Source organism: Dermochelys coriacea, chromosome 4 (genome assembly GCF_009764565.3).
Source record: "Dermochelys coriacea isolate rDerCor1 chromosome 4, rDerCor1.pri.v4, whole genome shotgun sequence".
Classification (NCBI taxonomy): domain Eukaryota; kingdom Metazoa; phylum Chordata; order Testudines; family Dermochelyidae; genus Dermochelys; species Dermochelys coriacea.
This window is the reverse complement of record NC_050071.1, coordinates 9,725,544-9,740,829: the sequence shown is the minus strand read 5'-3', so window position 1 is coordinate 9,740,829 and position 15,286 is coordinate 9,725,544. Positions and strand designations below refer to the sequence as shown.

At 39.2% G+C, this 15,286-nt stretch overlaps 1 protein-coding gene across 3 annotated transcripts in view; it reads right to left on the bottom strand.

Moving 5' to 3' along the window:
* Positions 1–3,629: 3,629 nt before the first annotated feature.
* Positions 3,630–15,286, bottom strand: part of YTHDC1 (YTH domain containing 1) — a 33,791-nt gene continuing 22,134 nt past the window's right edge. For all 3 annotated transcript variants that reach the window (XM_038398915.2, XM_038398913.2, XM_038398914.2), the window contains 10 exons: positions 14,797–14,905; positions 14,584–14,701; positions 13,286–13,370; positions 11,585–11,751; positions 8,836–8,918; positions 7,073–7,109; positions 6,941–6,980; positions 6,796–6,858; positions 5,140–5,274; positions 3,630–4,618 (listed from right to left, as the gene is read on the bottom strand). In XM_038398915.2, coding sequence (XP_038254843.1) covers positions 4,400–4,618; positions 5,140–5,274; positions 6,796–6,858; positions 6,941–6,980; positions 7,073–7,109; positions 8,836–8,918; positions 11,585–11,751; positions 13,286–13,370; positions 14,584–14,701; positions 14,797–14,905 — 1,056 coding nt within the window. In that variant the 3' untranslated portion in view covers positions 3,630–4,399. The remainder of the gene's footprint in view (positions 4,619–5,139; positions 5,275–6,795; positions 6,859–6,940; positions 6,981–7,072; positions 7,110–8,835; positions 8,919–11,584; positions 11,752–13,285; positions 13,371–14,583; positions 14,702–14,796; positions 14,906–15,286) is intronic.

Below are 15,286 nucleotides of genomic sequence, written 5' to 3'. Positions count from 1 at the left end.
CTGAAAGAGCACAAGAACAAATCCGCACAGACACACCCCTGGAGCCAGGACCTGGGGTATTCTATCTGCTACCCAAGATCCATAAACCTGGAAATCCTGGACGCCCCATCATCTCAGGCATTGGCACCCTGACAGCAGGATTGTCTGGCTATGTAGACTCCCTCCTCAGGCCCTTCGTTACCAGCACTCCCAGCTATCTTCGAGACACCACCGATTTCCTGAGGAAACTACAGTCCATTGGTGATCTTCCTAAAAACACCATCCTAGCCACTATGGATGTAGAAGCCCTCTACACCAACATTCCACACAAAGATGGACTACAAGCCGTCAGGAACAGTATCCCCGATACTGTCACGGCTAACCTGGTGGCAGAACTTTGTGACTTTGTCCTGACCCATAACTATTTCACATTTGGTGACAATGTATACCTTCAAATCAGCGGCACTGCGATGGGTACCCGCATGGCCCCACAGTATGCCAACATTTTTATGGCTGACTTAGAACAACGCTTCCTCAGCTCTCGTTCCCTAATGCCCCTACTCTACTTGCGCTACATTGATGACATCTTCATCATCTGGACCCATGGAAAAGAAGCTCTTGAGGAATTCCACCATGATTTCAACAATTTCCATCCCACCATCAACCTCAGCCTGGACCAGTCCACACAAGAGATCCACTTCCTGGACACTACGGTGCTAATAAGCGATGGTCACATAAACACCACCCTATATCGGAAACCTACTGACCGCTATTCCTACCTACATGCCTCTAGCTTTCATCCAGATCATACCACTCGATCCATTGTCTACAGCCAAGCGCTACGATATAACCGCATTTGCTCCAACCCCTCAGACAGAGACAAACACCTACAAGATCTCTATCATGCATTCCTACAACTACAGTACCCACCTGCTGAAGTGAAGAAACAGATTGACAGAGCCAGAAGAGTACCCAGAAGTCACCTACTACAGGACAGGCCCAACAAAGAAAACAACAGAACGCCACTAGCCATCACCTTCAGCCCCCAACTAAAACCCCTCCAACGCATCATCAAGGATCTACAACCTATCCTGAAGGACGAGCCATCGCTCTCTCAGATCTTGGGAGACAGACCAGTCCTTGCTTACAGACAGCCCCCCAATCTGAAGCAAATACTCACCAGCAACCACACACCACACAACAGAACCACTAACCCAGGAACCTATCCTTGCAACAAAGCCCGTTGCCAACTCTGTCCACATATCTATTCAGGGGATACCATCATAGGGCCTAATCACATCAGCCACACTATCAGAGGCTCCTTCACCTGCGCATCTACCAATGTGATATATGCCATCATGTGCCAGCAATGCCCCTCTGCCATGTACATTGGCCAAACTGGACAGTCTCTACGTAAAAGAATGAATGGACACAAATCAGACGTCAAGAATTATAACATTCAAAAACCAGTTGGAGAACACTTCAATCTCTCTGGTCACTCGATCACAGACCTAAGAGTGGCTATACTTCAACAAAAAAGCTTCAAAAACAGACTCCAACGAGAGACTGCTGAATTGGAATTAATTTGCAAACTGGATACAATTAACTTAGGCTTGAATAGAGACTGGGAATGGATGAGTCATTACACAAAGTAAAACTATTTCCCCATGGTATTTCTCCCTCCCACCCCACCCCCCACTGTTCCTCTGATATTCTTGTTAACTGCTGGAATTAGCCTACCTGCTTGTCACCATGAAAGGTTTTCCTCCTTCCCCCCCCTGCTGTTGGTGATGGCTTATCTTAAGTGATCACTCTCCTTACAGTGTGTATGATAAACCCATTGTTTCATGTTCTCTGTGTGTGTGTATATAAATCTCTACTCTGTTTTTTCCACCAAATGCATCCGATGAAGTGAGCTGTAGCTCACGAAAGCTTATGCTCTAATAAATTTGTTAGTCTCTAAGGTGCCACAAGTACTCCTTTTCTTTTTGAGAATACAGACTAACACGGCTGCTACTCTGAAACCAGTAATAGGATGAAATTTAATAGTGAGAAGTGTAAGGTTATGCATTTAGGGATTAATAACAAGAATTTTAGCTATAAGTTGGGGACGCATCAATTAGAAGTAACGGAAGAGGAGAAGGACCTTGGAGTATTGGTTGATCATAGGATGACTATGAGCTGCCAATGTGATATGGCTGTGAAAAAAGCTAATGTGGTTTTGGGATGCATCAGGAGAGGCATTTCCAGTAGGGATAAGGAGGTTTTAGTACAATTATACAAGGCACTGGTGAGACCTCACCTAGAATACTGCGTGCAGTTCTGGTCTCCCATGTTTAAAAAGGATGAATTCAAACTGGAGCAGGTACAGAGAAGGGCTACTAGGATGATCCGAGGATTGGAAAACTTGTCTTATGAAAGGAGACTTAAGGAGCTTGGCTTGTTTAGCCTAACTAAAAGAAGGTTGAGGGGAGATATGATTGCTCTCTATAAATATATCAGAGGGATAAATACAGGAGAGGGAGAGGAATTATTTCAGCTCAGCACCAATGTGGACACAAGAACAAATGGGTATAAACTGACCACCAGGAAGTTTAGACTTGAAATCAGACGAAGGTTTTTAACCATCAGAGGAGTGAAGTTTTTGAATAGCCTTCCAAGGGAAGCAGTGGGGGCAAAAGATCTATCTGGTTTTAAGATTCTACTTGATAAGTTTATGGAGGAGATGGTATGATGGGATAATGGGATTTTGGTAAGTAATTGATCTTTAAATATTCAGGGTAAATAGGCCAAATCCCCTGAGATGGGATATTAGATGGATGGGATCTGAGTTACCCAGGAAAGAATTTTCTGTAGTATCTGGCTGGTGAATCTTGCCCATATGCTCAGGGTTTAGCTGATTGCTGTATTTGGGGTCAGGAAGGAATTTTCCTCCAGGGCAGATTGGAGAGGCCCTGGAGGTTTTTCGCCTTCCTCTGTAGCATGGGGCATGGTTGACTTGAGGGAGGCTTCTCTGCTCCTTGAAGTCTTTAAACCATGATTTAAGGACTTCAATAGCTCAGACATAGGTGAGGTTTTTCATAGGAGTGGGTGGGTGAGATTCTGTGGCCTGCGCTGTGCAGGAGGTTGGACTAGATGATCAGAATGGTCCCTTCTGACCTTAGTATCTATGAATCTATGACTATAAACCTACCTATTCCAATAAATGTTAGGCCATGTCTACCCTACTGGCTAAACTGACACTGCAGTGATCGATGCAGCGGTGTTCATTTAGCGGGTCACACTAAATCGATCCGTACTCCACCACCCCAGGAGGTGAAAGCTGTGTCAACAAGAGAGCATCTCCTGTTGACACAGCACAGCGTAGACACCGCTGGACGTCAACCTAAGTCACATCAACTTCAGTTACATAATTTACGTAACTGAAATAGCGCAACTTAAGAGTTCCAGTGTTTGTGTAGGCCAGCCCTTAGTTTCGGTGATACTGAGCCCCAGCTTGCATCTGTTAAGGACAGCTGTCTGGGTTGAATTTCACCCACTGGAAATATCCTTATGAGGAGGGAAAATAGGTAACTTTTGAATACACAGGCCAGCCTTCCTAGAACCGTTAGCAAACCTGGAAGCCTTTAAAACAACAAGCCAAACTAAAATTTCAATTGTTTCAATCGTTACCAATTTATTATTATTATTATTTTTTTTATATAAAAATGGTAGCAATGTAGAATACAGCAACGTTTTCTGCTTCCACACACGCAAACTGTGAACATTCCAAGCAATGTGTACATTTTAGAGAGAGGCTAGACAATAGCATGGACCAGAAGGTTACTGAACACAGGAAGATTTTTAAAAAGATTAAAAATTAGCCATCAATAGTGTCTTCTTAATATTGCTTTCATTATTGAAGACTGACAAAACACTCTACAGCAAAGGTTAAAAAACAGAAAAACAAAAGGCTGCTACAACACTGCCATACAGTCAAATCATCATACTTCAATAGTTGCATACTTGATAGCAGCATTTTTTTTTCCACTGAACCATGTGAAACTACATGTAAGAAAATAAAGCAAAAAAAAAAAAAATTATGGCAGTTATCCATCAATATTTAAAAAAACCCTAGGATGAAGTCACTAGAAGTAGATGAACACTTATTGAAAATGAACCAATATCTACATTCTTAACTGTTTCCCATTCTCCAATAAAAAGGTCAACTCAAATATCAACTTTGTGCATTTTTTCTTTTGGCTGATTGAGTTTTTCCAGTTCATAGTTTACTGCATGCTTGGAACAAAGAGGGTCATTGTAAAACCTTCTACACAACAAACTTAAGTAGACAGCTGAAAATAAAGTGTACTACTTGTAAACACACAAAAAAATACAAGCTTTGTTGTTCTGTTTCAAATGACCACTGGTTCCTGATGGATTATCTTCTATATCTGCCTCTTTCACCCCTGTCTCTGTCCCGCTCACAAATTCTCTCTCTCTCCCTTTCCCGATCCCGTCCCCGTTCTCTGTCTCTCCTGTTGTCTCTGGGACGATCGCGCTCCCTCTCCCGCTCTCTCTCACGAGGTCTGCTTCTCCGACCACTGACCACTGCTTGTGTGCGACGCAGAAAGTCATCTACCCTCATATCATAGTCGTGCTGTGAAAGAGAAGGACAATGCTATTTATTTAATTGCCCAGTCTGAAAGTCCCAGCACTTCACCTATGCACTACTAGGGTCTTTTGAAAACCCAGGATCAAAAGCAGCTAATAAGAAGAAACTTTAGCATAAACTTTTTCACAGCAGTGGCACAAGTTTGCTCCCCTCTCCTGACAGATTCCAAAAAATCCTTACTGATTTGGACTTAATTTCAACCAGGGAAGTGTACGCATTGACAGCTGGAAGTCTTCCACAAACTTGGGCCAAGAAATGGTGGGACTTGTATTCCTAAGTCCCTCGGGGGTGGGGGTGGGGTTTCAAAAGCACCCAAAGCCTTGATTTAGGCACCTCGGTGACCTGATTTCAAAAGTACATTTAGGAGCCCAGCTGTAAGGCCAAGATTTTCAGAAATAAGAAACCTCCTGTATGTTTAGATTTCTAACAACCCCAAATTCCTCCCATTCCTACTTCTGCCGGTCTGTATGATTTGCCCCTTCTCCTTTGCTGTCATGTACACTTACTACTCGTTTGTCTCGGTATCTTGCATCGTGTGGTACAGGGTGGTGTCCTGAGTATGGAGGGTGAGCTTGAGGTGGAGGAGCATGGTGCTGATAATAAGGGTGATGGGGAGGCTGTTCCATAGCTGGATAGGGTGGCTACAATGAAATTAAAGGCTGTTTGAACACTCCGAGATACAGTGCGTATCACCCGTAAAGTTAGGGTTACAAGTACAATTTACCTGCCACTCTGAAGGAAAACAAATACAACATTTAAATATATTCTCCTCTGCAGGTGGACTGTGGTTCAAAACATTATCTTGCATACAGAGTGTATAGCAGGACTCTGTGTAGATTCCAACCAGATCTTCTCACTGAACTTCAGCTATCAGCATTTATTTAAAACTATATCCCAAAAGCACTTAAAGATACCCATTTCCATGACTGGAAAAGAGAAGTACTCTGAACTCTTCAGCTTTCGTTAGTTCACTAGGTGTTGTACTGGCTACCTCATATAGGATGGAGTCATGGAGACAAACATAGCCTGGACTGAGTGAGTTTTCAAGGCCAAAGCACCTGTTATTCCATTGAGTTTATTCCAGCCTGTAGAGACACGTCTGGACATGGGTCACAGAACTGAGTTTTCTTTGAAGAGCTCTTCCCTTCCTGCAGTCTGATAGTACCATTTGTTTAAGTATTTTTGTACACATTGGCTTTTTTTTGTTCAGCTAAGAGTGAGAAGCCATGGGGGCATCTTTGCTGCTGGCAAACCATTTGACAATTCCCAAATATAAAAGAGTCACAGCAGAGATCATGCTATAAATATGCAAGTGTTATTGAGAAATAACCGCACAGTGATTATCCAACTCCAGACACAGCCAGAATGCAGGGAATTGGATAACTGAGAATAACTAGTTATTCCTCAGTAACTTCAGATCATTCCTACCCTCCAATTGGCAGAGAACCCCATCTCAGTATAACAAAGATAGCAACTGGTACATTATCATGCACTCAGCGTATGAATAATAGTTTGCTGGTATGTATATTCAACTGAATACACAAAGGAACATAGAGCAGCATACCTAACCAGGACCATGCTAAATACACTCCAGTGCTTCCTAGATGCTTTACTGCCCATGCCAGACAACTCTTGCACTGTACCAGAGCGTATCTTCTACGATGCAGGTTCCCGGTGCCACAGACCCCTGAGTGGCCAGTTTCCCTCCTGCTGTATTCCTATTAAACCTTCTTCAAATATTGATGAATTACTGGTCTGATCACATTCATTATAGTGCATTGAAAGGAGAGAGTTCTGTTGTGGGTTTTTTTTTTTTTTAAAATGAGAACAAATTTCCTCACTTTTTTTTATGCATTCAAACTAAGCTGGATTCCTATGTCCTAGTACATATTAGGTTGTCAAGACAGCTTCAAGATACAAATATATTGTTTGATCACTGTTAGTGAGAGTGATTACAATATCTTGACATTACCTACTGTAATTTGCTCCATTCAATTTTGTTTCCCTGCAACACTTCATAATTTCGTGTACACAGCAGAAGTACCTGGCACTTTACTAAACAGAGTACGAAGGCTGAGAGCAGCTCAGGAAGAGCAGGCACATCCACATGGTAATGTGGGGGTTATTTTCAATTAGAAAATGAAGCTGAACAAGACACAAACCATTCCTTGCCATGGTGGTGGTGGTCCCATGCTGTGGAATTCCCTCACGTAATCATTGTAGGACTACAATGAAAGAGAACAACATGAACATTTGATAACTTTGGAAGTGCAAGAAGTTATGTTAAAAACAAATGCATCAACCTACCCCATTTAAAAACACATCTCGGCGAACTCCTGAAAATCGTCTGTTGGGAATAAGATTTGTAAAACTCAATCCAGGTGACTGATATCAACAAGTTACCAGGACATAAAAATGAATAATATGAACACATCTTACCTGTCTACTTCTTGATACCTGGGATCCTTTATATACCCTGTTCAAACATCAAGCAGTGTTATCAATCAAATTTACCATTCACCATAACAATCCGAAATTACAGTCCATCCTTCCACTGCAACAACCTCCTCTTACAGGTATGTTCTTGTATGTACTGCTGTTCTTATCTCACTTCAGAAGCGCTTGCAAAATAATTTCTACAGACTTACAACAGGTCTTTGATGGGTAAACTAGTGGCATACAGAAAAGGGCATTCCAATGTTAAGAATGGATAAATACACTCTTACGAGCTTGCATGCAGTACCAAAAAGAATTGGGAAGGGGATATTTATGCAGACAATGACAAGACTGAATTGCTTGGCAATGCTCATGCACTTGATTATTGGCATATATTGATTAACTGGTCAAGATTTCTACCTATTAACTGCATGTCCAATAGACAGAGTTAATCTGGACAGCTCAATGCAACTACTGATGGAAGTTTCTTGAGAGATTAAAAATTAGGTCAAAATTTAAAATGGATTATGATGGCACTAGTATAGTCTTAAAAAATGAGCAACAGGCACCTCTTGCTTTAAGCAGTTCCACAAAAAGCATTTGTAAAAGGTGGAAGGAATCAGAACGACGTAAAGCATTTTTGCAGTGCTACAGAAGTGATTTTTTTACTTTAATTCTCAGCTGTAAATAATGCTCTTGGAAGTTTGACTAATGACGACCGCACTCTATTAAAGTAACTTCTTTGAAGAAATCAGCCTCTGAAGTCTATTCAAACCGGACACTGAAATATACGCAGGCTTTTTAAGGTTTAGAAACCTACTATGGAAATAAGGCATTATACGCAGAAGTGCACATTCCATTAAGACTTCCTGGACTGAAGTCTGTCCTGTCCCAACGCTGCCTTTTTCAGAAGCAAAGGTGCCCTGGTAATACTTCAATCTGTGGCTGTTGCATTTACACTGCTGAAAAAGCTGTTTTATTTCTGAAGACCCTAACTTTTCCAGCTGAACTTCCTCTCCGCCCTGCCAGTGGACCACTCTTGGAAAAAAAGCATGAGTGGACTCTGACCTGCTTTATACCAAGTTTTTAAAAGTTTCTCTGAAAATAAAATGGGAACTTCTAGTACCATCCCACACTTGACTTATGGGTCATGGGGCCCCAATTGTGAATCCCAGTTAAAAGTCTACAAAAAATGGTACAAAAAGCTCTCAATTCATTGCAAATAAATGCTTGTCAATCACCAATTTAAATTTGAAACCAATATAAAGATTATGGAAAAAGGTTAACATGTCTATCATGGCCTATTTTTTCAGCTTTTCATTGAAAGTGGTACTTTGATAGTTCACCTTCACGATTAAGTCTCAGGTTACTGTTTACGGGCAAGAAAAGTGCTCATCATAGAAATGAAACTTTCCCACCATGTAGGAAGCAATGGAGTTTGAAATGGCTATTTTAACTGTCTGGGTTACCACCTAATATAAGCAGGGTGGCCCAATTACTCTATGACTACTGAAGAATTTACACTAAACTTAAGGTGAGATTTTCAAGAGGGCTCAGAACTGGCCTAACTCAGCTCCCAGCGAAATAAGTGGGAGATTTATCATCATCATCAGCTTCAATGAGAGGAGAGGTAAGCAATGCTGAGTGCTTTTGAAAAATCCCACTAAATCCTAGTCACATATTAAAAGCTCATTAGACCTGTATGAATTCAAAATTCCATAATAAAAATGCAAATACTTTTACATTTGTGCACATGAGATATTAACCTGGTCTTTGGTGAAACTCAGGGGGATAGTCAATCCTTGGTTTCTTTCTGCTGTTATGAATATCATAATCCTCTGGTCGACGCCTATACAAATTAGACATTAGAGATTAAACAAGGTTGTTTGGCGCATTCTTCACAGCAGCATCCCCTCACAGAAAAAAAGCACCATGAGCTGGCCAGGATCTCTGTTTAGAGTCATTCAGAACTCAGTCAGCTTTACATATGCTTCACAGTGTCAAGAGTTTACAAATTTAAGCATTAGGTTTAACTTCAAATCACCAAAAGCCATACTCTATGCTAGGTAAATACACTTGACTATCGCTTTTTAGGTATAAACAGACTGACAGTAAGAGAAGAACTTGATCCAACCATAGCTTAATATCCAAAGAGAATCTTTAACAAGCTGGTCTAAAACAATCTCTTAACTTACGCTTTAACATTATACTTTCCACTTTACCTCTTAATTTAACCTAAAAGAATTAGACAAAAAAAAGAGAGACTTAGTAAATCTGATTAATCAGTCAAATTGACAAATCTAAATACAGTTACCTCATTTGCAAAGTGTTTTATCCATTTTACATGGACATGGTTTTGCTAAAATTTGTTAGCCACAGGGCAGACAAAACTTTTGTAAAATGAAAGCCTCTTTCCAGATACATTTAAAAATAAATGTGTGCATGATTTGCACACATGCCTCTTTCACCATTAGCTAGCTTACTTGATTGGACTAGAAGTATTTTTGGATTGTCACTAACTAATCACTAAATTACTAGTTTAACCTCACTTCCTTCTAAGGAAGGATTAATTCTAAAAACTCTGAAGCATCTTAACTGAAATTAGAGATCTTGTCTAAAGACTGTTCTGTTGCTGATGTGAAGCATTAAAAAAAATCTGCAAGAACTTCACTCATGCTGGGGGAACCCATTTTAAAAGCAGCTCCATTTCAGTTATTGGCTTGAGTTAGTTCTTCAATAGACTTATGCTGGTCATCAGTGCCCCTCCACCAAGAAAATATATAGCATTACAGTGGCCAATCACTTTTTAATATTAGATTGTTTAAAACATTCTAAATTTTCCAGCAACAGGTATAGTTCCTTGATAAAGGATTCAAATTAAAGTTCCTTCAAATCAGTTAACCATTTTGCAAAACTATACCAGCTGTTAATAGCTCTACTAATTGACCTGTTTCCATAACAATCATTTCTCCTCCCCCTTCCCACTTTCTAGTTTTTAAAAGCCCACTTTACCCAGTATCAAGTTTTGGTTTTTTAATGAAAGCAGATTCTTCACCCTCTGAGCAAAAAACCCAAAAAACAAAGCAGTTGCATCTACAGCAAAATCAGATTAAGAAAAATAAAAGCTGGTGTAAAGAAGGAACATACCGCTTTCTTGTAGTTTTGAGAGTGCATTTACGACCGGTATAAAACATGATAGTAACAGTTCATATAGTAGTCCAACTACTGACTTTAAGCTGTAAGCCACATACATAAATGGAGGCCCTGGCAGGCTTGAGAAGGTGTGGTGGTGTTATATGTATAGTTTGCAGTCCATTGCAAAACCTTCACTTGTAAATACTTTATTGCACTGGAAACCTCTTAGCTTAACTTCAAAAGCCATCTTGGTGCTCAGTCCTTTAAAGCCAAAAATATGGGGGCGCTGCCAGGTTTCCTCCTACCTACTCGTTACAGTGTCCTTTTTAAGCTCAAGGAAATGGGGACTCTTGTTGGGTATCTGTACCTACCACAGGATGTTTCCGCAAAGAGGAAACTTAACCAAAGGTTTCAGCCCAAACCATACAGTCTTTAGCAGGAAAAAAAAAACTTTAGATTTATCTGTAAGCAAAGTGGCTACACACAGGGAAAAGGTGTTTGGTAGAAGGGCTTATATCAGTTCTTTGCAAAGACTTCTCCAATTCTGTAACAAGTTATACCCCCTTTTCCTGGTAAATGCTGTTAAGTTCATAAAGCAGTGATCAATAACCATGTCGATCCTCTAAAAACACTTTAAAGTCCACAGGTACTGCCAACATCTGGAAAGGTTGTATATACAGACACAGCAACAGCCATTCTTTTTGGTTTGTTGCCGGGTCTCCAAGGGCCACTCGATCCCCTTTGGAAAGAACCTACTGTTTTCAGAAGCTCAGCAAGATGTGTGAATTCAGTGGTTACATGTTAGAGAATATTTGGCAATGGGGTTAACACATCACGGTGATACAATTTGAAATAGTCCCAATAATGCTCCTCTTGAATATCAAAATTATTTAAATATTTTATCCTCAAAATGAGGCGGCATCTTCTGCAAAATTATAAGTGATCCTTATAAAAGTCCCATATTTGATAAGGCTTATCCAGAGACACACCTGAAAGAAAAGGCTTTTACAAGATATTAACATATTTTGGCATATAAAGACTTCCTCTTCCTCCATCTAGCCTGCTCATAATAAATCCAAGCTTACCTATGGCTGACATTACATGTTGTGTTATCTGTATAAAAGATCTAGTCTAAACTAGACAGCTTTATTTATTTAAAAACTATTTTTCTGCAAAAGCAAAGATCCCCATTTTCCTCTTGAAATATGATAGATCGGGGGACAATGTGAAATCCTCAATGAAGCCACAAACTCGTCCATGCAGCTTGATTTGAGGATTTTCTCTCTTCTTTATCGCAGGGAAAGCTTTTGATGAATCACATTCCTCCATCACGTTATTCTGATACATGTGCCTATTATCAGTCCAAAGAACGTTTCTAACCTTCCCACATCCCGGACTGGTTCTCGACGGGATGGACGTCCTCTTGATCGGGGCTGTGAATGCATTCGTCGCTTGTGCCGCATTTTATGAATGACTTGATACAAGTCAATGCTTTCATCAGGAGGGAATAGGAGACAAAGCTGGGTTCCACATTCAAGCTCAATTTCCTAGAATTAGTTAGAAGTTAAACAGTGATTTACAAGCTGAAAACAGGGAACATCTCCCATTAATTACTTCCTCCAGGTACAGAAACACCTTAAAGAGAAGACTTCAATCCCACAAAATAATGAGCACAGTACAGTTTTATTAGCTTCAATGCTTTGGGGATATTTAGCGTCATCATAAAATAGCCCTCTGCTGGGGACACAATACCTTCCTAACCGACATCCAGGTCAGCTTCATTTCATTACTGTTTAAAATTGAAAGAGTTTTTTGTAATCACATAAAATTAAGGAAAATAATCACCACGTACCTTAATCAGTTTACACTGTAGTCTGGAATATATGGATGATAATCCCACAAGCATGGCGAAACAGATTTATTTTCAAGAATTAAATGTTATCCAAACTCAGTGAGAGAGCCATAAGCAGTTTGTGAAACTGAGGTTTAATTTGTGTAATTACTGTATATTATGTTTCTAGCATATAAGGCAATTTGTTACAGCTAACTTAAAGCATACATTTTAATTACGTTACCTGAATATACTGGAATATTCTCTCCAATGGTTCAGCAATTTCATATAATCATTTTAAAAAGGGGATTGACTGCAATTCTTCCAACAGTTAGAGGGACAGAAAATATTTTTGTTTTAAAACGTTTAGCCATTTAAAGGGCAACTGTCAAAGAATCAGATAAAATTCCTTTAAACAGTATTAATAAAAATTTTAAAAAGCATACTCTGATTTGCACTGTCCATTTGCTTTTTGTAAATTATTAATTTTGAACAGTAAAATCAGATTGATAGTTCTACTGCCTCTAGAGGCACTTTTACTTTGTTCCTATGTACAAGATGAATTGTGTTTGGATCTACCAACTGCAGGGGAATATTTAACCCCCAACACCTGCTCAAAAAAAAAATAAAAAATTGTTTTTTGTTTTTTAAATAAATAAAAACCATTCATGTTGATTTTGAAGAATCTTTTTAAATAAAACCTAAATTACTGGAATTGACAGTGTCCATTTCAATGTATTCTTGAATATTTGGTAGAACTAAGAGGCACCAGTTTGCATTTTAAAAGGTATGCCTATTACAATGGTAGAATGTGTGTCAGAAGAAACTTAATACATAAGGCAAACCCAGTGCAAAAGACAGAATTGAAAGCACCAAAACTTGTTCTAAAAAGCACAATACTCTAATACAAAGTGAAAGTTATAGCACCACAAACTTAACATAAAATTCGTTACACTGCAACTTTGAAAGTTTGTCAGCACCAACTGCTGCTCATCACATTATATCCAGACCAAAATTGCTAATAATTTGCTTAACCTAACTGATGAACTTACTTTTGCAATTCTGGTCCCTCTCCAGTACTATGAGCAATCAACCTTGCCCCACATATGCCCTTGTCAACGAAAGCTGTACTGCAAGAGCTGAACAGTTATAAGAGTTTAAAAGTTATCACACCTTGAGTAAGTTTATCTAAATCATGTCTTCTGTTTCACTTTATTACTAAAGGCATTGATTAAAAAAAATTGACAAACCTGTCCGTCACGTCCAATCTTTACTGGTTTATGTTCATTCCAAGGATTGGTCAGGTGAGCAGATTTAGTGAAGGGTAATTCACGCCTAAATATGCAAGTGGTATCATTTATAGTTATTTTGTCTATTAGTTTAAAAAAATGCATACAATAGGACATTATGTTCTGTATAACCTCATTAATTTGCCCTATGACATGATCCTTTGAGAATTACTGACTTAAGAATTCATGCATTTAGGTATCTGTAATTCAATATTATGGAGTTCAGAATATACTAGTCTATTTTACAAAAAACCCCACAAAATATTAGCACTGAGATCTCTCATTACGGCACTCTGCTATTTAACTTCTGAGGTGAAAAGAGCATGTACTAATTTATAAATGCTGGTTAGCAAGGTTCTCTTGTATAGATAAGACTATTATTGTTCAGTGTGCTACTAAATAACAGTAGTTCCAACTCTGACATACTGCCGCCTAAAATGCTAATACATATAAATCTGGTAACGTTCGAGTTCTGGTGGGTACAATTCTCTAGATTTTGTCTGAGCCAAGTGGGAGTAGCATTACATCTTTGAGGATGCATTAGATTATTGGATAATCACTGGAGGAAATTTCCTACAAGTGCTCCCAGAACTTGATGGTCTTGCTTTCTAATGTTTGTTTTATGACCTTTTAGTAGGTATGTCCCACCACTTTACCTACTGTTTTACAACAGATATGCATAATTTATTCCATCCAAAAAGCAGCATCTATTCCTCCCAATCTGGCCTTCATTTTAACAAGTTTTGAGACAGTAGCATCTTTCGTGCTTAGCCAGACCCCATGGTACAAAACACTTCCCCTTTGAGTTTTTATTCTGCTCTCCAGGGCTGCGAGTCCAGAACATTTCAAAGGAACACTGTTTTATAAAAGGAAGATTTTAAGATAACTGCAAACAAATGCTTCTAAATTTATTAGGCTACTGAAAAAAAGGAAGTGCTCAGTTAAAAAAAAAATCCCTGTGTAAAATGTTTAGGACTATGCAAACAAAAAGCAATTGCTATAGCAATCTCACTTATAGGAAGAAGTCCCAAACCCAGCTATAGTAATAATGGAGCAGATTTTTCCCCTCTGAAGTGAATTTCAGTCAGATGGAAATTTTCAAAAGGGGTGCAGCCAAACAACAAATAGAATGAATGGAGACGTGCATTTTCTACTTACGAATGAAAGTCAGAAATAGTGTTGAGATTGAGATTCCTACTTAGACTTGCCACAATAGAATTTGTATAAATGTTACTATTTAAATGAACAGAAATATTTACCTGCAAATCCAGTCAATTTTAAAGACACCTCCCAACATTTTAGCATTCATTCCTGCAGGCAGAACCCAGTGTATTGGGGATCCTCCATGATGGGATTCAGACGATAGCCTTGCAAATCCTAGAGGAGTCAAGATAGCAGAGGGTAACAGAACAGCTTCTTTAAAAAACAAAACCACCACCACACCACACATATGAAATGTTACTTTCATTTACCTTGGAATTTTCCACTTTCTCTCACAGAAAATATTAAAATAACACTTCTTGCTGCTCTAAATGCAGCATTAAGCTTCTTCTCGTTCACTGGAAGGGTTGACCAAACACCCTACAAAAAACCCAAGGGAAATGTACACAAGTCAGTCACTGCAAGAAACTGTTCATTAACTCTATATTTTAAAAGAGATTTAAATGGGGGTGGGGAGAGGGCAGGGGGAGGCCAGGCTAATGGTCTGGAAGAAAATACTGTGGGGCAGCTGTATTGGAGACCTAGTGGTATTGCCAACCCCAGTGTTAAAGAGTCATGAGATTTAATAATAATAATAATAATAACAACAAAAACAACAATAAAGAAAAAAGGCTCATGTGTTGGTTATTTGCCTTCTGGTTTCTGAGTTTTTAGGGTGCATCCAGGTCATCTTTTCAAGTTTTTCCTCTGCAAAAATGACAGCGAGAAACTTAGTTTTTATTTAAAAAAAAAAAAAAAAAG